Source organism: Neomonachus schauinslandi, chromosome 8, assembly GCF_002201575.2.
Source record: "Neomonachus schauinslandi chromosome 8, ASM220157v2, whole genome shotgun sequence".
Taxonomy (NCBI): Eukaryota; Metazoa; Chordata; class Mammalia; order Carnivora; family Phocidae; genus Neomonachus; species Neomonachus schauinslandi.
This window is the reverse complement of record NC_058410.1, coordinates 71,271,021-71,292,010: the sequence shown is the minus strand read 5'-3', so window position 1 is coordinate 71,292,010 and position 20,990 is coordinate 71,271,021. Positions and strand designations below refer to the sequence as shown.

At 36.5% G+C, this 20,990-nt stretch overlaps 1 protein-coding gene across 1 annotated transcript in view; it reads right to left on the bottom strand.

Moving 5' to 3' along the window:
• Nucleotides 1-20,990, bottom strand: part of RARS2 (arginyl-tRNA synthetase 2, mitochondrial) — a 58,857-nt gene that overhangs the window by 12,862 nt on the left and 25,005 nt on the right. Inside the window, exons 5-9 of the mRNA XM_021693123.1 lie at nucleotides 19,229-19,326; nucleotides 15,911-15,966; nucleotides 13,480-13,563; nucleotides 10,464-10,540; nucleotides 190-348 (exon numbers count right to left, since the gene is read on the bottom strand). Coding sequence (XP_021548798.1) covers nucleotides 190-348; nucleotides 10,464-10,540; nucleotides 13,480-13,563; nucleotides 15,911-15,966; nucleotides 19,229-19,326 — 474 coding nt within the window. The remainder of the gene's footprint in view (nucleotides 1-189; nucleotides 349-10,463; nucleotides 10,541-13,479; nucleotides 13,564-15,910; nucleotides 15,967-19,228; nucleotides 19,327-20,990) is intronic.

The following is a 20,990-nucleotide window of genomic DNA, read 5'->3' as shown; positions in this document are numbered from 1 at the left end:
GTGGAGCCTATTTTAAAAAAAAGAAGCAGAAGAGCACGGGACTCTTGATCTTGGGGTTTTGAGCTTAAGCCCCACGTTGGGTGTAGAGATTACTTAAAAAAAAAAAAAAAAAAAAGAAGCAACTTCACTACTCGGTAGTACCGTCAAGAGCTGCACCCATCACAGGAGAGCAGGAGAGTAGGTGGGCACCTTGTAAATCCGCATGTATTCTTCTATGCTGAGGTCCCGAAATTTCTGCCACAGTGCAAGTGCTTGCGTGTCACCCAGTTCTAATCGTTGGAAGAACTCATGTGCTGATTTTGCTATATTTTTATCATCTGCTGCTTCTTTATTAACTTGTACATAAACCTAAGAGCACAACAGTACATTAAATGAAGTACATTAGTCACTGTTACCTTCAATGGAAGAAAACAAAACACAATCATGAGAATTTTCATTTAAAGATTAGCCAACCACCCTTATCAGAGTGTAACCTTTTTTTTTTTCTTTTGCCATAGGCCTTTACTGAACCCGAGAGACCCCTTCTCAAAATAAATGCATAAAGTAAAATACATATGCTTATAAAGGAAATAATACATTGAAATAGTTATCCAATTATTTTTTTAAAGTGTGATGAAGTACTGGAAGAAAATGCTAAATTTCTGATAGAGGTTAGGGAAAATAAAATGTGTAATTTTTTTCTTCCCTTCCAAGTTCACAGACTCTTAGGTTAAGAATGCCTGGGTTAGGGCGCCTGGGTGGCTCAGTTGGTTAAGCGACTGCCTTCAGCTCAGGTCAGGATCCCAGGGTCCTGGGATCGAGTCCCGCATCGGGCTCCCTGCTCTGCGGGGAGCCTGCTTCTCCCTCTCCCACTCCCCCTGCTTGTGTTCTCTCTCTCGCTGTGTCTCTCTCTGTCAAAATAAATAAATAAAATCTTTAAAAAAAAAAAAAAAAAGAATGCCTGGGTTAGATTAAGCTAGCATTTCTTTTTTTTTTTTTAATAAAAAGGCAAATTATTATTGCTGCAACTTCTCTGAGAAAAGGTCAAAGAAAGAAGAATGGTTTAATCTGGCTAAGACAAGGCCAAAGACTGATCCGGCAGTTGATTTAAGAAAGATTTTTATTTATTTATTTTTTTTAAAGATTTTATTTATTTATTTGACAGAGAGAGACATGGCGAGAGAGAGAACACAAGCAGGGGGAGTGGGAGAGGGAGAAGCAGGCTTCCCGTGGAGCAGGGAGCCTGATGCGGGGCTCAGTCCCAGGACCCTGGGATCATGACCTGAGCTGAAGGCAGACGCTTAACGACTGAGCCACTGAAGCGCCCCTAAGAAAGATTTTTAAAACTGTTCTCTAAATCTGCAGAAAACTAGTAAAATAGGTGATCTAGGAAGACCTTTGGATAGCTGGCTTACTTACACTCCCAATTAGGCTCCTGAGAACTGTGTGGACCACTTACTTCTGGAGTGTTTTTGCATCATCTGTCTTGGCTAACAGGAATGGAGTTAGACTGCTTATTAAGGGCTCTTCCATTTCTATCTGTGTTCACAATTATTTATTTATTTATTTATTTATTTGACAGAGAGAGAGACAGCGAGAGAGGGAACACAAGCAGGGGGAGTGGGAGAGGGAGAAGCAGGTTCCCCGCAGAGCAGGGAGCCCGATGCAGGACTCGATCCCAGGACCCTGGGATGACCTGAGCTGAAGGCAGTCGTTTAACCAACTGAGCCACCCAGGCGCCCTCTATCTGTGTTCACAATTTCATTAATAGTATTCCAGTCTCCAAAATGCAAGGTTAATAAATGATATTGTAACATATACTTTGCACCTCAAGTAGTTCTGAAGTTACGCATATAGACAATAAAGATTTTACTTCTAGGGGCGCCTGGGTGGTTTGGTCGGCTAGGGGTCCAACTCTTTTTTTTTTTTTTTTAAAGATTTATTTATTCATTTGAGAGAGCGAGAATGAGAGAGAGTACATGAGAGGGGGGAGGGTCAGAGGGAGAAGCAGGCTCCTCGCCGAGCAGGGAGCCCGACGCGGGACTCGATCCTGGGACTCCGGGATCATGACCCGAGCCGAAGGCAGTTGCTTAACCAGCTGAGCCACCCAGGCGCCCCGGGTCCAACTCTTGATTTTGACTCAGGTATTGGTCTCAGGGTTGTGAGATGGAGCCCTGTGTCAGGCTCTGCGCTGGGTGTGGAGCCTGCTTAAGATCATCTCTCTCCCTCCCTTTCCCTCTCAAAAAAAAAGAAAAAAAAAAAAAGATTTTATTTCACTTATAGGATGAAACATGAATGATAAATTTACTCCCCTCATATTTTTTCCAGAAAGCTATGAAGGTAGCATAAAAGTAATAAAAATTGGCAAATAAATTACCAAAGAAATATGAGGCATCTAAACTGTTATAGTAGTATCATCAAAATATCAATGGCAGATAAAGTGATTTTACTGCTGGAGAGTACACTGGGACAATTGTAATGTGGCTTATCCCCACTAGATACTACCAACAAAAGGAACAGGGCATTAAACATCTATGTCAAGGTCAAAATCTTACCTTTCATAGATTGGCTTGTGTTAATTAGTGGAATGGCAGAATTAAATGAATAAATATTCCCCCCAAAAGTTAAAGCTACCTAATTTTATTTTTCCTCTTTAAAGCACATTGTGCAGAAAAGAGTTAATATAGCAGACCTGAGACTGCTATCCTTAAAATCTCCTGTTCGCAAGGTTAGCCCTTGGCTGGCATCTGGGAACTTGGATTTGGGAAATGTTCCCACCAACCTGAAAAGAGTAGGTCACTGTGCTTAAACTATGAAAACAATATAGTTTATGCTAAATACTTGCTTTACTTCTGGGAGTTTGGCATTTTGGAACGCGCTAAGCAGAGGGTGCCTACATGATCAAACTCCAATAGAAACTTTGGCATGGAGCATCTGATGAGTTCCCCCGGCAGACAACAGTTCATGCATACTGTCCCAGTTTGTTGCAGGAGGACCTGCGTGTACCCTTTGTGACTCCACTAGGAACACACTCTTGGATGCTTGGACCTGGTTTCCAACAGACTTCACCACATGTGCCTTTCCCTTTACTGATGTTGCTTTGCATCCTTTTGCTGTAATAAACCACAGCTGTGAGTACAACTATACATGGAGTCCTGTGAGTCCTCTTAATGAGTTACCAAACTTGGTGGTGGACTTCAGAGACCAGACACACATATCAAAGAAAATTAATTTCCATGTGCTCCTATGAAATAAGTCCAGAATAAGTTAGAAACAGAAGATGATGATTTTGGTAAGGTGTAGGAAAACAGAGAGAGTCACTGTAAGATAGTAAACTGCAGACCTCTTGACTTTTGAATGACCTATCTATCCACTGACAACTGCTCAACAGTCCAGCCTATAGGAATAAAGGCATACATAGGTCTCTAAATGATTTGTGGTTCAAAATCTCTCTCACACACCCAACCACCCACCCACCCATCATACACTCACGTCCACACACCATTTATAAGTAAACATACACAAAATATCCTTATTTTCAGAAAAGGCTTTTTTTTTTTTTAATTTAGGACTCTAAGCTCAGATAGGCAACATTTAAAAATCTAATATGCATGTGAACTACTGATAAGAGTATTTTTAGAAAAAACTTCACCAGAATCTTTTTCCTTTCTTAAAACTTAAAATAGAAATAATTAAAACAAAATAAACAAAACCAAACCCTTACTAATACTTGAAGAATCTTGGCATTTCAGCAATTTGTAGTTATAAACCAAACATTACTGAAAATCAACTGACACTATCAAGTAGAACAATAGAAGAGCTTTAATTAGCACTTAACAATCTGCCTATAAATGCACAAGAGAAAACTATAATTATTAACATTCATCACCATTTTAGAAAAGAAATGCATTTTCCTTCACAAAATAAATACTATGTGCTTCTGAAATTATAGTTTTAAATTTAGTTACCACAAATGTTTTATGCTTAGAAAGTATGCATTTTGAAGACAGCTTCCTTTTGAGGCTAGATCTAGACACAAAAGGAATAAAAAGGAAATTTTAAGTTTGGATTTAATAGTAAGAATGTGGCTTAAGCAAAATGTTCTTGATGGACGTATTTTTTCTTTTAGTTACCAGAATGCAAAAGTGAGCTTACTTCCATTACGGAATAAACTAAATGTTTAAGACTTTAAAGGCATATTAACCTATTCACTATTTCTAAATGCTGGTATTCCCAAAAAGCTCATGACATTTTATTTCTAATTTAACTGATTAAGATAATTACAGTCAGCTCTAGAGATCATCTGTCCATATGTAAAGAAGTAAGTGCAAAAATAAAAATAGTATATAATGCCCTCTTACTCTCTCTTAATCTCTTAAATTTGATTCTAGAATACCATTAGCAACATAGACACAGTTTAATTCTTTGGTACAGGGCTCTAACCCCAAACCTGGTTATTTTTGTCTTAAAACAGAATAACTGCTAAGAATGGTTAGCATTACTTAGATACTAAATATATAGTTAACTGTATATTTGTCTTCTATCTTAAAATGCATTAAATTTTGATCTCATGTTTTAGAAAAAACATAATGAATGCATGATTATAATTCAAACAAACAAGCTCACTGTTAGTTTAATGTTGTTTCTTGATCAGAAATTTCTTATAGAACTGCTGGTTGAGATGAATTTCTAATGTTAAACTAAATATTAAAGAAATTCAAACAAATTAATATAGTTATAATTTAAAAGATCAATATATTGGTTAACAATAAAATCAGAACTTCCTAGATAAAAAAAAATAGAAATGATTATCAAGTTTCTCCTCATCAGTATATCATTACCACATATAATTAGCATTTTACTGTCTATTCATCTTCTTTCAATATTTGGAATCTATTTTTATTCTAGGTTTATAATAATATCCATGATATCTTATCCCTTTATTCAAGGGTGATAATGATTAACTTCTCGTATATATTTATTAGATAATAGTACAGTGTTACACATTTCTCGTGCTGAAAAAAAGCTCTTTGCACATTTCAATGGGTTTGATAATTCCTGAGCTATTAACATGTACTCTGGCCTTGCGCAGTATTCCCATCCTTGTTCTAAGAACGCTCAGAGGACAATGGACATTGTAGTAACCCTCAGAAGTATAGGGTTTAGGTAGAAAGGCTAGTGACTTTGGGGAAGATGGTCAAGAGCAATGTAAAGCAGAAAAGCTGCCAAGAGAGAGGAAAGGAGAATTGCTTAGATTGAGGAGGGGATGGGGAAACATTCCCAGGAAAAACAAAAGCTGGGTAGTCGCTGGGGTGGTAGTGGGCCCTCTGAGGGAAATGGTTTGCGGTATCCCTACATAGGGAGACTGATTTCTAGGCCTATGGAACTGGGCCACAGAAAGATCTCCCACATGAACTTGGTCATACAAGCAGAGTTATATGCCTTCAGGTCATTATGTAGCCTTGGATACTGGGCACATCAGTCAAGACCAATGTGGACTGAAGTCAAGGAAAGGCCTCCATGCCCATCCTGAGATGCGCATTAGAGCCTGGGCAACTCTGTGTGATTTGGGAGATGAGAAATCCTTAACAATGACTTAAGTTGACTCTTAAAACCACTCTCAAAAGTATGGCTGGGTTCAGATTTAATTAGGCTTATAATTTAAGAGCTATTTCTTGCATATGAGTATTATAATGAGTAAAATACACACCAACTGTAACAGTCACTTTCTCTGAAGAAAAGTAACATGACCTAACCAAGTCTTGAATTCAAGTCTTTATAAAATAAAAATTTCTAACCGCATAAATAATCCCATATAGGTCTAGAATTGATTTAGTCTTGAATTATTTTAAGTTTGAGAAATTTTTTTGAGAATCTGAAGCTAGGAAAAACATGGTCTCTTGAGGAATAGGTACTATTCCACATTTAAAAAAAACGAGAGCAAGTAAATATTGTCATTCATGAATTTGGTGTTTTGATCTTGCCCTATTTTCTACTCACTTTTTTTTTTTTTTTTGCTACAGATATAGGGAAACTCAGGGTCAAACTTCTAATATACTGCTACCTAGTAATATATTATCCTCTGACTTTCTATGTCTTTTTATTAGATGCCCATCACTATAATTACCTCAAATCATTTTAGAAAGGAGAAGGGTAAAAATAATAAATGCTTTTGGGGTCATTATGAACTTAGGAGAAAATTTATACTATTGTGTTAATATATCATGTTACCTTTATAAATGTGTTAGGGTACAGTGCTAATGCATACTTTATTGACATAATATTTATCTCTATGAGAGGCTGCTCATATTTTAGAGGCATTTCTATGGTTATCAAAATTCATATTAATAAGCAACATGCAATGAGTCAAGTTCAAAAAACTTCTGTAGCAAAAAAAAGGGGGGGGGCTGGATTATACATCCTTAAAACAGTGTTAGATGTTATTAAGGTCCATTCATGTATTTTTTTTTTCCCTTTTTTTGAGAGAGAGAGAGGGAGGGAAAGGGAGAATCTTAAGCAGGCTCCATGCCCAGCACAGAGCCTGATGTGGGGCTAGATCTCACAACCCTGAGATCATGACCTGAGCTGAAATCAAGAGTCGGATGCTTAACTGACTGAGCCACCCAGGTGCCCCGAAGTCCATTTAAGTAGTTTAAACCTAGGAAAAACCCTGAGAAATTACTTTTAAAAATTATCATTAAAACAGGTAAAAAAGTAAATGATGACATCCATATACTCAGGATTTAGATTTAACATTTGTTAACTTTTTACCATAAGAAATTACTTTTTGAAAGTGGAAAAGCTTTTTGATACATGTTCCAAAGCTTATTATATATGTTTTCCTTGAACCAATACTGTGAATTCTAAACAGCAAATATATTAAGTTACTTAACTTATTAGCTAATTCAGGGAGGACAGACTACTATAAAACCACTTTCTCCGTTTCATGACAACAAAACAGAACAACTAAATAAAAGGTTTTACATGTTGACCAACAGAAGTCCCAAGCCCACACACAATACAGCCAGACATCATGGGAAAAGAATGACTATAGGTACACAGAAAACCAGTAACTAAGCAAAGCAAAAAATGGAATGCTGTAGAGAAATGACTGTAGGTGTTAAATATTTTCATCACAGAAAAGAAATACTAAAACTATCCTATGATTTCTATATACAGAAACTGAGAAACTGAAACTGGTGGATACGGATTGTGGTGCCATTCAGAGGGAGGCAGGCCACAAACTGCTACTGGATGGCTGGAGCCAAATTCAACAGATACACTGGGAGGTTGAAACTGCGACAAGTAAACTACCAATTGCGTTCCTGGTACAGCAATTTGAGGATGAAAAAAAGGAAAATGTTATGCAAGTAATTACAACCAATGTAAATGAAGGGCCAGAAAGGCATTCTATAATGCCAGTGGAGGGCAGGGCAGTGCAGTGTGTGTACTGCTGGTGCTGGAACCCTGAGTCTGGCCCTTGGGTTCTTCATTAGTACACTACATGATGAAGTTAGATTCTGGGAATGGTAACTAGTGTATCCTACAATAGTTAGTTCTTCCCTGGGGCTATACAACAGGTTTTATATCATATAACTTCATGATTACAGCTTGAAGTCTGGAATTGTGATGCCTTTGGCTTTGGTTTTCTTTTTCCACATTCCTTTGGCTATTCGGGGTCTTTTGTGGTTCCACACAAATTTTAGGATTGTTTGTTCCAGTTCCGTGAAAAAAAAGTTGATGGTATTTTGATAGGGATTGTGTACACCGAATGTGTAGGTTGCTCCAGGTAGCATAGACATTTTAACAATATTTGTTCTTCCAATCCACGAGCATGGAACGTTTTTCCATTTCTTTGTGTCTTCCTCAATTTCTTTCATGAGTATTCTATAGTTTTCTGAGTACAGATCCTTTGCCTCTTTGGTTAGATTTATTCCTAGCTATCTAATGGTTTTGGGTGCAATTGTAAATGGGATCAACTTCTTAATTTCTTTCTTCTGTCTCATTGTCGATATAGAAATGCAACTGATTTCTGTGCACTGATTTTATATCCTGCCACATTACTGAATTCCTGTATGAGTTCTAGCAGTTTTGGGGTGGAGTCTTCTGGGTTTTCAACATAAAGTATCATGTCACCTGCAAAAAGTGAGAGTTTCACTTCTTCTTTGCCGATTTGGATGCCTTTTATTTCTTTTTGTTGTCTGATTGCTGAGGCTAGGACTTCTAGTACTCTGTTGAACAGGAGGGGTGACAGTGGACATCCCTGCTGTGTTCCTGACCTTAGGGGAAAAGCTCTCAGTTTTTCCCCACTGAGGATGATATTTGCTGTGGGTTTTTCATAGATGGCTTTTATGATATTGAGGTATGTACCCTCCATCCCTACACTGTGAAGAGTTTAAATGGAAGACAGAGAAAGGGACAAGAAGACCTGTAAGATCAAATTCATTCAAAATTTAACCACAAGGCATGCTGTTTGGGGTTGGCAATAAAAGATTAGGAAAACATGGTCCTTCCTCTCAAAAAGCGTACAACTAAGTAAAATTTGACAAGGGAAAAACCAGGGATCCAATCAAAGTACGGGTTTTCTTTTAGGAACAGGCTTAAAATCATTTATTAATATGTGCCTAAAGCTCAAAAAAAAAAAAATTCCTCATTTATGGTACACGTTTTTGTTGAAAGTAATTCACAATGACAACTATAATTTTAAAATGAAAACTAGGTCTGCAAAAATTAGCACAAAGATAAAATAACCTGGAGGCTGCCACTTTAGGCTCTGCATTTTTTTTTCTGTCCTGCAAAGGAAGGAGGAAGAGAGCCAGTTAGCAACCTAATAGATTTCTATCTTTTATTTCGAACAGTAAGTTGGGTGTATTTGACTTGCTCTCTTTTGTTTATAAATGCTGCTTCCCTATGAACCTTTTAGGCAAAAGAACACTTATGAAGGCAATGCCACTGTTCCTTGAGGTTTCAGTTATTCATAGAAGTACCCTGCCCTTGTTCCTTCCTTACATGCATCAATCAATTAACAACCTCTATATATAACCTCTATCTATATAGATGTATAATCTCCCACTTTTTGAGTCTCAAAAGTCTGGAGATTTGTAGTACACTGAATAGAAACATACATTTAAGTTTCTATGGAGTTTGAGAACAGCCTTTACTAAAATATTTAAAATATTACGAGCAACAAAGACTTGCTATTTTCAGGATTAAATAAAACCTTTGAGGTGGGGTGGGAGAAAGAGGAAAATAGGAACTCTCATATGAAGTTGTACAATAAATTCTTAAAAATGTTCCCCTAATGATATAAGATCTCCGAGCAGGTATTTGTACTTTCTGTGGCATGGGTAGACACTGTGGGCCCAGAGCTGAAGAAAGGTTCACTAAGCTTGTGGTAAAAAAATACTTGCCATTATTCCAAGTTTTAAAAAATAATACAATAAAAATTCCAGGCACTAAGGTGGCATGCTTTACTTACAACCATGAAGAATTATTAATTTTGAAACTCTTGCCTATCAATAAAACTCAATGGAAAAAAGAAAAAAAAAATCTTTTGGTTAATATTCTAAATCAAAATGTACTGGACTCGGGAGGAAATTACAAACCCTTAAAGGTCTTTAAGAATTGCCAAGTGATTTTTGTTAAATTTAACTACAAAGCCGCAGGAGAAAAATCACTTGTCAAAAAGGAAAATGATGAAGCGTTCTTGATAGCGTTGGCTAGAGAAGTAAAACATTATTTTGCTAAGTGCTCGTCCTCACACACAGGTGTAACAGCTTTGGTCTATCCCCGGTATGGCACCTACACAGCTGGTACTGTATCGGGGTTTCTTCTTGTGAGGCCCAGAGGCCCAAAAACAGCAGAGAACTAGGATGATGAAAAGGAAACACATCCCCGGAGATTAAGTGGACAAGAAGACCTTTACTAATGAACTCCAGGAAAAACTGAGGACAGAGAATCAAAGTACCTAAGGACTAAATGAGGCAGAAAAGGAAGGCGTTCACACTGGGCAAAAGCCAGGAAAAGGAGCCAAAAGATAGAAATGAAAAAAAAGCACACACAAATTCAGAGAAACACATGTACTTCCCCCACAGTAAAACAAGAGGAAAAAAGTATATACTCATGTTTTTCAAGTCTAAATGAATTATAGTTATTGCCATAGACGGCTGCAGTTACGTAGCAACTGAAAAAAATTAGAGAAATTTCTGTATTGAATCTGTTATCTCATGTGTTTATTCTAAGACAACTCTATACCTAGAGAAATACTGTCCCAAATCAACTAAAACAGAAATAAAAGAAACAGTTGGATATGAAAACAAAAAGAACTCCCTAGTAAACTAAAAGCAACATTTTCAATTTTTTTGGTTCCTCGTTTTAAGGAATATTTTTTAAAACCTCTGGGATTAAAAATTAATCCAAGCTGCATAGTACTCTGAAAAAAAATAAGTTGAAGCATTTTCTACTATTGTTTCTTGCCAACTTACTTCAAAGAGATGCTGTAAAGGATTGGACTGAAGTTTTTCTTCATAGCCAAAGAGTTGGAAGCCAGTTCCCAGAAGACCTACCACAATAATCCGTAAATTAAAAAATTACAAAATGGAACAGTAGAGAACAGTCATGGCAAGGAACAGGTATAGTTGTATCAAAAGATCAAGCTCTCATAATTATGTGTCCTGAGAGCACTGCAAACACATGCTATCATCTTCGGCTACCCCATAAACTCACGTAAGTTAAATTCAATGTACTGAATCACAAATTCACTATATTGAACAGATCACTGCAACTAACTTCACAGACACCAATAGATTATGAACTCATAAAAAGCAGCGTCTAGGACTAACTTGTCTTTGTACTAACAGTGCCTAACACTTCCCTAGCAGGTATAATAAAACAAGCATAACAAAACAGCTATCCTGGGGAAGGACAGCATGATGCTAGAAACTGGATGCTTAAAATTTGTGAAAAACTGATGGGAAGTGATTTCAGAACTTTCTTTTTAAACTTGTAGGTGTTAAAATAAAACAAAGGTAGAAATTGGCTTGGTGTTACAATATTAGCTCTTAAACCAATGACTGAAGGAAAACCATAAAAGATATAAAAGATAAAACTCAAAACATACCTGATTACCTCTCCCATTCAAGGTGACCAATCAACAAAATTCTTTTCTGTCTGGCTATATATATACATATATATATATTTTTAGAAGATTTTATTTATTTTTTGACAGAGAGACAGCGAGAGAGGGAACACAAGCAGGGGGAGTGGGAGAGGGAGAAGCAGGCTTCCCCCTGAGCAGGGAGCCCGATGCGGGGCTCGATCCCAGGACGCTGGGATCATGACCTGAGCTGAAGGCAGACGCTTAATGCCTGAGCCACCCAGGTGCCCCTATCTGGCCATACATTTGTCTTTTATTTGTCAATGATTTTTTTTTTTGTCTTTGATGATAAGTTCAGCATTCAGGGTTAGTGTTAATTTGAACCTTAATTTTTTTTTTAATACTAATTGAGGTAATAGACTGAATACTTAAATTCTTAAGATATTTTGGCTAAAAGATGATCACAGTTTTAGTTTGAAAGGATATATGCAGCCTGGGGTCAAGAGCAATAAAGGGTGGTTTAATTATTTTAAAAACCAATCTGTTTCTACGACTGTATCAATTACTAAGCTTCAGATCTAAATTGTCAGGGGGCCTTGCTGAAGAATATTTTTCTACAGAGGTTCAGCAGAAAGTGGGATGCTACTGAACATGAAGATATAAAATATTTTGGCGCTTTAGACAGAAGGATGACTGAAAAATGTTACCAGCCCTATTCACTTTAAGCAAAAGCAAATGTGATTATGATTCAGGGTCTTGGGAGCAGGATGTGGAAAGATGCCCAGAGTGTCTAAAAAATGGAAATAGGAAAAGTAAAGGCCAATCTCCATTTAACATTCAACCTAATATATTTTCAAAAACTAATTTTGTGCTCAGAAACTATTTGCCAACTTTCCATAGGAGATAGGTGAAACAGCCCAAATTAAAACTCTTCAACAATGATGGTTATAATGGAAATGGTGACAGATCATTAACCATACCAATCCTTTAGAGAAACATTTCAGTAATAAAATCCTGTAGCTAAAATTAAAGAATACCATAATCACCATATTTGCAAATGCCTGTGAAATGCATAAAGCAGTTAAACTAATGTAAAGTGGATGCCATCTATTAAATCTGACTGTTGAGCCTCGAGCCTAAACCTCTGACTACCAGCTGTTGTGAACTGCAGGTGGATCCTTAAAATGCAAGGCATGTTTTCTGATTCCCCCACAATGAATACTAATGGCACTGATAATTGGCTCAAGTTCTACCCTTTTAAGAGTCTAAAAGAGATTTTTATTAACTGAAATGAAAGAGAAGGTCATGATAAATCTGTCTTTTGGAAATTTTGATTTCATTTCACTGGATATGATAGAACATAATAGTATCAGTGAACTTTAGAACTGGCAGTGCATGCTGTACTTTATAGAAGCTTTAAAATATTATCTAGCCTTTCTTTTGGATCAGTACTATAAAATAACTTCCCAGGACAGATTCATTCATCACTCTTAGTGCTTCTTATGTGCCAAGCACTATGGACACAAAAATAACGAAGGCACAGTCCATGCCTTTTATCACCTAGCAGGGGAGAGAAGCACACAAATAAGAACAGACTACAGTGAGCAAATTTGAGTAGAGCTGGATACTAGGAACATCGTGATGGGAGATGGAGGCAAGGGTCTATCTGTGGGACACTGGGGCTGGATCTTAAAACACACACAGTAGTTGCCAGAGGTTTTTAAGGGCTTGCATTTCACATGCTACCAGTACTTCACTACCATAGCAACTTTATTTTATCTTGCCCTTCCTTGATTACTGGTGTTATTATGAGCAAGGAATGGTTCCGAGTAAACTCATGACATTAGAGGTAATTTATGGCATTTAACTGTTTGGGTCTTACTCCTTTCTTCCTCTCTTTTCTTTTTGACCCCCTGCCACTGTACAATTTAAGAAGGAGCCAAGTATTCCACTTTCTTTTTCCTCCATGCCACTGGCTCAGGGTGTAACAGATAACCCTCCATGTATGATGGCCCAGGGAGGTTGGACTTCACTTGTTCTAAAACTGGCAGGGCTGCAGTTAAGAAGGGTATATATAGCTAGACTTACTGTTTCCTGGTACATTCACTTCTGCATTTGACAAATGTAAGCTACTTTCCTTTAATAAAACCACAAAAACCTGTATTTTTCAGGTATTGCTCTGAAATGTGTGAAGTTTTCTCCCTCAAACTTATTTGTGTGGTGAGAATTATTCTAACAAATAGAATACAAGCTTTATGCAAAGAGCCATTAGGAAAAAAAAAAGGTAGGAGGCACTAACTCTATCCATTGGATTCTGCCTATAATCTGTCATGATCAAGTAACATAATATTAAAAGCAATTAAACTTAACAGTGAAATGAAAGATCAAATCTCAGACTTACTTACCAAACTGCATGCCCCAATCTCCAAGATAATTTATTCTGGTTACTTGATGTCCTAAAGCTTCTTTGAGATTTGCTATAAAATTTCCTAGTAATCAACAAAATATACCGTTTCTCATTCTTGTTATCCATTTTGGCATAAGAACTATGTGCTTCTCTATTATCAAAGCATAACACAGAAAATTTTTTTTGACAAAATTTACCAACTCCATTTTTTTTTTTACTAAAATATTCATTATGGTGTTTTCATCTACGTTATGAAAAGGGAGCAGAGAATTATTTTGGGGGCAGTTAGTTATTCCAAAGAATCTCACAATTTTCATAAGAACAGATTTTTCAGCAACATCAATGGGAGTTGGGAACACATGTTAGAATAACTGCAATTCCAAAGACAGAAAATAATAGAATCTCAGTAATTAACAAGAAATATGGGTATGCCCTAAAGAGCCTGAGCCATACTGTTTTTTTTTTCCTCAATAGCTCATTCTTCCTTCTTTCAATCACTGAAGTCCATCTCCTCATGCCTGCTCCCTAAGAGCACACGGTAGTCCAAGAACTTCATCTTCCTATACTGCTGACACTGGTTTGACAGTCAACATCTACTCCACTCTCCTAGTGTGCCCTCACCCGCTGCAGAGACTGGAAGCCTAAAAATTACATTTCCCAGAACCTTCTGCAGTTACGGTTTCAGAAGTCATTTATGTTTGGGCATTCAGATACACTTTGCATGAGACTTAGAAGGCCGAAATGAGGTTAAAGGGGATCTACTATTTTTTTCTGACAAGCACAGCTGTGGAGGTTTTTTTTTTTTTTGGTGGCATTACTGAGAGAGAGCACAGTGTCCTGTCATATGACCTCCAAGGGAACTGAAAGGGTATGGGGCTGCCTCTTTTCCTAATATGAATTCTAGAAGGCATCACAGGACTAAGGGCAGCTTCCTGTGACAGTGGTAGCACGGTTGCCACTGGAAGGCACCACAGAAAAGGCAGAAGCTCCCTTGATGACCAAGCTCTATGGTATGATTTTGGGAGTCACTTATGTTACTTAATCCAAAACTTCTTCAGCACTTTCAACAACTCTGCAAACTATTCAATATCCTGTAATAAATCTTTGCCTGCTTTTACAAGAGTGGATTTAGTATTCTGCAAATAATCCTTCACCAATATGCATATCTGACTTAAATTACTGCAGCTACTCTTCCAGCTTCCCTACTTCTAGACTTTCCCAGTCTACATAGTTCCAACAGCAACCTTCTTCAGCTGCTACTCAGACTGTATTCTTATTTTTAATTAGCACCTTATTATCTTGCAAACCAACCAAATGACAAACCTAGGCTTTTGGAATGATTTTGGAAAAGTTACTTTTGGTATATGAGTTTCCATAGACCACAGTTAACAGTGTCTACCAAATAGGGTTGTTGTGAAATTAATTGAGCTAATACATGAAAACATTGAACACAGTAAATGAATTCTCAATATTATCTCTTCCTGGTTCAAAATTTTCCTTAACAACTTTCAAACAACTTTATTACGCTCTGGCATCATTTACTCACTCCTACGGTTTTGACCTGAGTAGGTAGCTTTTCATATACAGTATATTTTTTATATTCTTTTTAAAATCAAGTCCTGTCATTTCCTCTCTTAAAATGCCCCACGAGATCTTTCCAACAATGACAGGTGACTCCAATATAATAATGATCTATGCCACAAATTTCGGGTTGCTCCAATTCTTAAAAGTATTCAAATGACAGGTTACATAATTCTCCTTCAAGCATGCAATAGACAGATTTGCATACCAGAAGACAGACTGGATGAGATAAACTTCAAAGTCTCTTCCAATTCTAACTGCAGGTTTTAAATTGGGCTACTGCATAATGTCGTTTTAAACAAATGAAAATCTTAGCATATACATATACACTGAAGCATTACAACTATCAAGTACAATAGCAATCTTTCTTAGAACAGTCTTATTTCAATTTCCAGTCTTGAATGCTCCAGTTAGTACTCAAATGATTGAGATTGAGCTTTTTTTTAACTGAGATACAATTAATATACAATACCATTTCTTTTTTAAACCAAAGTATATGAACAAAAAACCTGGGGGGATTATTATCATTCCCAAATAACTATTTTCATTTTTGCATCTTTCAGATCTTTTCCATATGCATACATATTTTTAAAAAGTTAAAATTATTAACAAACCTAACAGTTAAAATCGGTTTCTGAGTTAATCTTTTGGTTTTGAAACAAATTTCTTTTTTTACTTCTAAGACAATTTTTCCCATTTTATGTAATATTTAATTAGCATCAAGCTCATATAAATTTGAACTTTGTTTTTTGTCTTACTGTTATTTAAGCATTAAACCATTAGAATGCATTATAAAATACTGCCCCAAAATCATATTTAGTATTTTCTGTGAAGCTAATGACACTTACCTATGATGGTAGAACGCAAATGTCCAACGTGAAATTTTTTGGCAACGTTAGGTGAACTGCAAACAATTGCAAAAGTTTATTTCTGTTCTAAGAACAAGAGTTCTAAAATGAACTAGGTCATGCCTCTACAGTTCAACACAGTTGGGGATTAAGGCCTTTGGTAATTTAGGGCACAGATAAATGAAAAATTAGAAAATTTAGAGCAAAGATAAATTAGAACTCAGAAAGAATCATCCTTAGTGAAATTGATCCTGTCACTCATGTGGTAGTACCATACACAGAAATGGCACACTTAGGAAGCAGATACATTTAAGGATTGATAAAAAGGATGAAGAAATTCAGAGATACTGTTTTGACACAAAAACAATGCAGATTATTGGGAATTAAATTTTGTGTACCAGTTGTAAACCCTTTATCCTCTTAAAAATTACTGACCCCAAAGAAATTTTGTTTATATGGGTATTATCTATCAAAAGTTGTAATCAATAATTTAACAACAGCAAATGTTTCTAGAGGACTACATTACCTGACAGGCACAGTTTCATGCACTTTACATGCATTAACCCATTTAATACTCGTAAGAGTTGTGAGCTAAGATACTCTTTATCTCTTACTTTACAGATGAGGGAATTGAGGCAACAAGGAAAAAGGATAATGAAGCAAATGTGGCAATATCTTGACGACTCTTGAATCTGGGTGAGAAGGATATGGGACTTAATTATACTGTTGTGTTTTGTGTATGTTTGAAAATTTCACAAGTTTCTCAATATTAAAAAAAAAATTAACTTGAACACAGTTGGATAAAGTGGTAAAATGAGAGCTTAATTTTGATCTGTTTCTAAAATCTTATATAAAGGGTATTACAATTTAAATACTTGATTCTACATTAATATGTGCACAATTGTGAAATTATGACACTACAAGAATGTTCATTTAATTATCATTTAGAAAGAAAGCAAATGTCCTTCCATAGGTTAAAAAATAAGGAATCTTCCACTTCCCACCAAGACAGATTAACAAGGATTGGATTTACCCTTCTGCCTTAAAGAACCATAAAACCAGAAAAATATATGAAACACTAGTTTTATAAACAGGACAGTGAAGGACTATGATCCCTGACAGAATGAGAGCAAACAAGTTGACCCCTAGCAAATTAAACAGCAAATTTGTGAGCTAAAGCAGAGAAATCTACAGCATGGAATGTTTGTATTAGAAAAGAAGAAAGGTTTCAACCAGTAACTTAAGGTTCTCCTTTAAGAAACTAGAAAAGGAGGACCAAAGTAAGCAGAATAAAGTTGATTTTATTTATTTTAATTTAAATTATTCACGGTAATAGATGTTTTTATTTAAATTCAATTAGCCAACATATAGTACATCAGTCTCAGATGTAGTGTTCAACAATTTATCAGTTGTGTACAACACCCAGTGCTCATTACCTCATGCCCTCCTTAATGCCCATCACCCAATTACCCCACCCTCCCCACCCTCCCCCCCCACCTACCCGCCCTCCAGCAACCCTGTTTCCTATAGTTAAGAGTCTCTCATGGTTTTTCTCCCTCTCTGATGACTTCCCATTCAGTTTTCCCTCCCTTCCCCTATGATCCTCTATGCTGTTTCCTATAAAGTTGATTTTTTAAAAAATGACAATAAAATACTATGAAATAAAAATAATAAGCCAGCTGGAGAGACACTGGGGAGAGAGAGAGATGCCTGGCCATCCTTCAGATAAGCTGCCAAATAAATGAGTCACCTTGATTTCTAGCCCCAGTACAGTCCCTAGATGACCAGAGCTACACATGATAACACACAAGTCAAAGAACCACTGAGCTCAGCCATCCCTGATTTCGTGATCTACGGAGTCATGAACATTAAAATGGTTGTTTCAAGACACTAATCATGAGTTGACACACTTTTCCTTAAAGAATCAGACAGTAAATATTTTGGCTTGCAGGCCACCTGATCTCTATCTCAACTATTCCATTCAATTCTACTTAGCTGCTATTGTAGTATGAAAGCAGCCACTGCAGACAACATGTAAATGAAGTGCAAGCCTATGTTCCAATAAAACTTTATTTACAAAAACATATGGCAGCTTGGATTTTGTCCACGGGCTGAACTTTGCCAATTCCTATATTAAATTTTAGAGTAGCTTGTTACACAACTTTCTTTGAGGGAAAATGGCAGGCAACTTTGAGAGACTGCCTTAGTGCAATTCCTCCCTGGTGTGAAGATGACCTCATGAAGTCCCTCTCCTGTGATACAACTAATGTTTAAACTCAACTTAAAACATCATGATTGGGGTGTACTGGTATTATGAGATTTATTCAATATTTGTTTACTTCACAGGCGCATGAGTTTACTCACCAATCAGTCCTTATCATAAACAAACAAGTTTACTGAATCTCAGAGAGTCTGTCTTTTTTAAGAGTGGCAGAGACCGTGTAAGTGTGGAATCCATAAAACATACTCTTGCCTCTGGTTATCTAGGTTAACTAAGTTTGTTACCATAATAAATTATAATAAAGAATTAGGAAACCTGAATAATTCCCTCATCCATTGCAATTGAATTAACACTGGCAGCACCAGGAATGATTAAATGTTAGCTTAAGTTTGGATCACTAACTGCAGCAGTATAATAAAATTCTCCACAGGAATATATAGTTAAGAAAACAAAAGGGTATAGCAAGTTCTAACTTTCCAAGTGGGAAAACAGTTCATCAAGACTCTTTCACTTTTAGGAAGGCAAATACAATGAAATACAGTATCTCTGATCTTTTCCATGAGCTGTCAACTGGTCAGCTATACTCTGAAAGTGTTCCCTTTCTGTTTTGGTTACCTAAAAACAGTTCAAAAATTAGATGGATGTACTGACAGCCCATCAGAAAGTTATTATGAGGATTATTTAGAGGCATACTAAAACTTCACACTATTTTTCTGGTAATTTTAAAAAATATACATTATAAATACTTACAAGGCTTTGTTCTCTGGTTATTGCATCACTTTAAAATTCTTAATATGGTAGTAACCATTACCTCGGCTTTAAGAGTCTACTAAAATGGAAGGACTATTTCTTCTAAAAAAAAAAGTTAACTACTGAATACTTAATTAAAAAAAACCCATAATCATCAGACTTTTCTTATTGGAGTCCAAAATTTTTATTCATGGCACAGTGATCAATTCACTGTAATATTAAGAAAATAATAAACTGGTTTTCTATTTTTCCATGTGTAATTTCCTGAGGCCCCAGATGATAATGGTAAAACACTTACCTGCCCAGCTACCTTGATTAAACAACACCTAAGATGAGTAAGCACTCACCTGAATTCAACCACAATCTTCTTCTGGGGAAGACCAGAGAAAAGCTCACTTTTTAATCCATATTTTGAGCCATCGTTGATTACTTGTTGTAGTACTGTCTGAAAAGTAAAAGGCATGGAATTTAATGACAGGGAAAAAAATTACAATTTTCTTAATTACTTTGTTTGCACATTCTAATTTACAGAACTGAGAATTTCACAGCATTGTCAGCACCTACCACCTTCTGTTGCTAATGCTAGTCAGAACAGTAATGGCCACAACTAATATCTCTGGGGGCTCAGTGCCCTTCTTATACATCACATATATTCATTCATCCAGGAACCAATGATATAGATCTTTCAGAGATAAAGAAACTGAATTTTAGAGAGGTTAAATAACTGCCGAAAGTCCCACAGCAAACAGTAACACCAAAACCAGAAGGAGTATCTAATATTTATTGAATGCGTACTATGTGCCGGGCACTGTTCTGAGCATCTCCTATGTATTAACTCATTTAACCCTCACAACAACCCTAGGAGGTAAGTATTATTTTTACAAATGAGGAAAGAGAAGCACAGAGAAGTTAAATAACTTACCCACGGTCACACTATTAGGTCATGAAGCAAAACCTTTTTCACTCCATAGCTAATGTGTTAACTACTGCACGCTGCTGCTACTTTTGTAATACTAAGGATCACAAGAAATGGTAAGATACAAATACAAAACTGTAATTCAAACACCTACTGGCTACCTAAGAAACAAGGAAACCTCACAGAAAGAACCGAAACATATTCCAGGTTCATTTTTAGAAATGTACACAGAACTATTATACGGTTCACAGAATTCATACTTCGTTTTTTGCTTATGGTGTGATGCATTTATTTATAAATGTATTTATTTTTTAGTGTAGGGGTTTGAATTTACTGTGATAAGCTATTTACTCTTGTATTGGTTTTGCTTCACAAACTGGATTCTGAGTCCTAAATACGTAGTTTACGATGTGAAGAATTTTACCATCACAAGAGTTGGTTAAAATGGTCACTTAATGGAAAAGGCACACAAAGCAGCAGGAGGGAGCAAAGCAATACTTTTAAGAAGCATCTACAAAGTGCTAGGTTAAAGTCCAGATGCTTTTATGTTATCTTTAAGCCTCACAATCTTAAAAATGGACATTTCCCATTTAATAGATGCAAAAACTAAGGTTCAGAAACAGTATGTATTTGCACAAGGACACAGAAGAAACAGTATTTTCAAACATCAGCTTAGCTGGTCACTACTCTTCTCCTTGCAACCACCCTCCCTCCTTGGCTGTTACGGTATCACGCTCTACTGACTTTTGCTTCTCAGTTTCCTCTGCAGGCTCCTCTTCCACTGCCTGGATCCTGCTTGAATCCACAACCCTGATAATTAGGAGTGGCATGCACCACTGACTGAGCCAGCCAGGTGCCCCAGATACAGTCTTTATCTTTAGCCCAATTCAAGATTACCTCTTCACTCCTCAAGAAAGACTTATGTGTACCTTGCTTTACACTGGACTGCAACTTATACACGCCTCCATTATATCCTTCATCACATTATCATATCCACTACAGATTACACTGTGATATTATTTTTTATGCTTTTCTTTTAGATCATAAGCTCCTTGGGGGCAGAATCCATGCCACGTATCTTTAGATTTCAGTAATATAGTCCCTGGCAAATAATAAGCAGAAAGCTTATTAAATTAGTGGGAACACAAAAGTTTTAAACTATAGAATGTCAATCAGCTAGTAAAGTTGCTTGA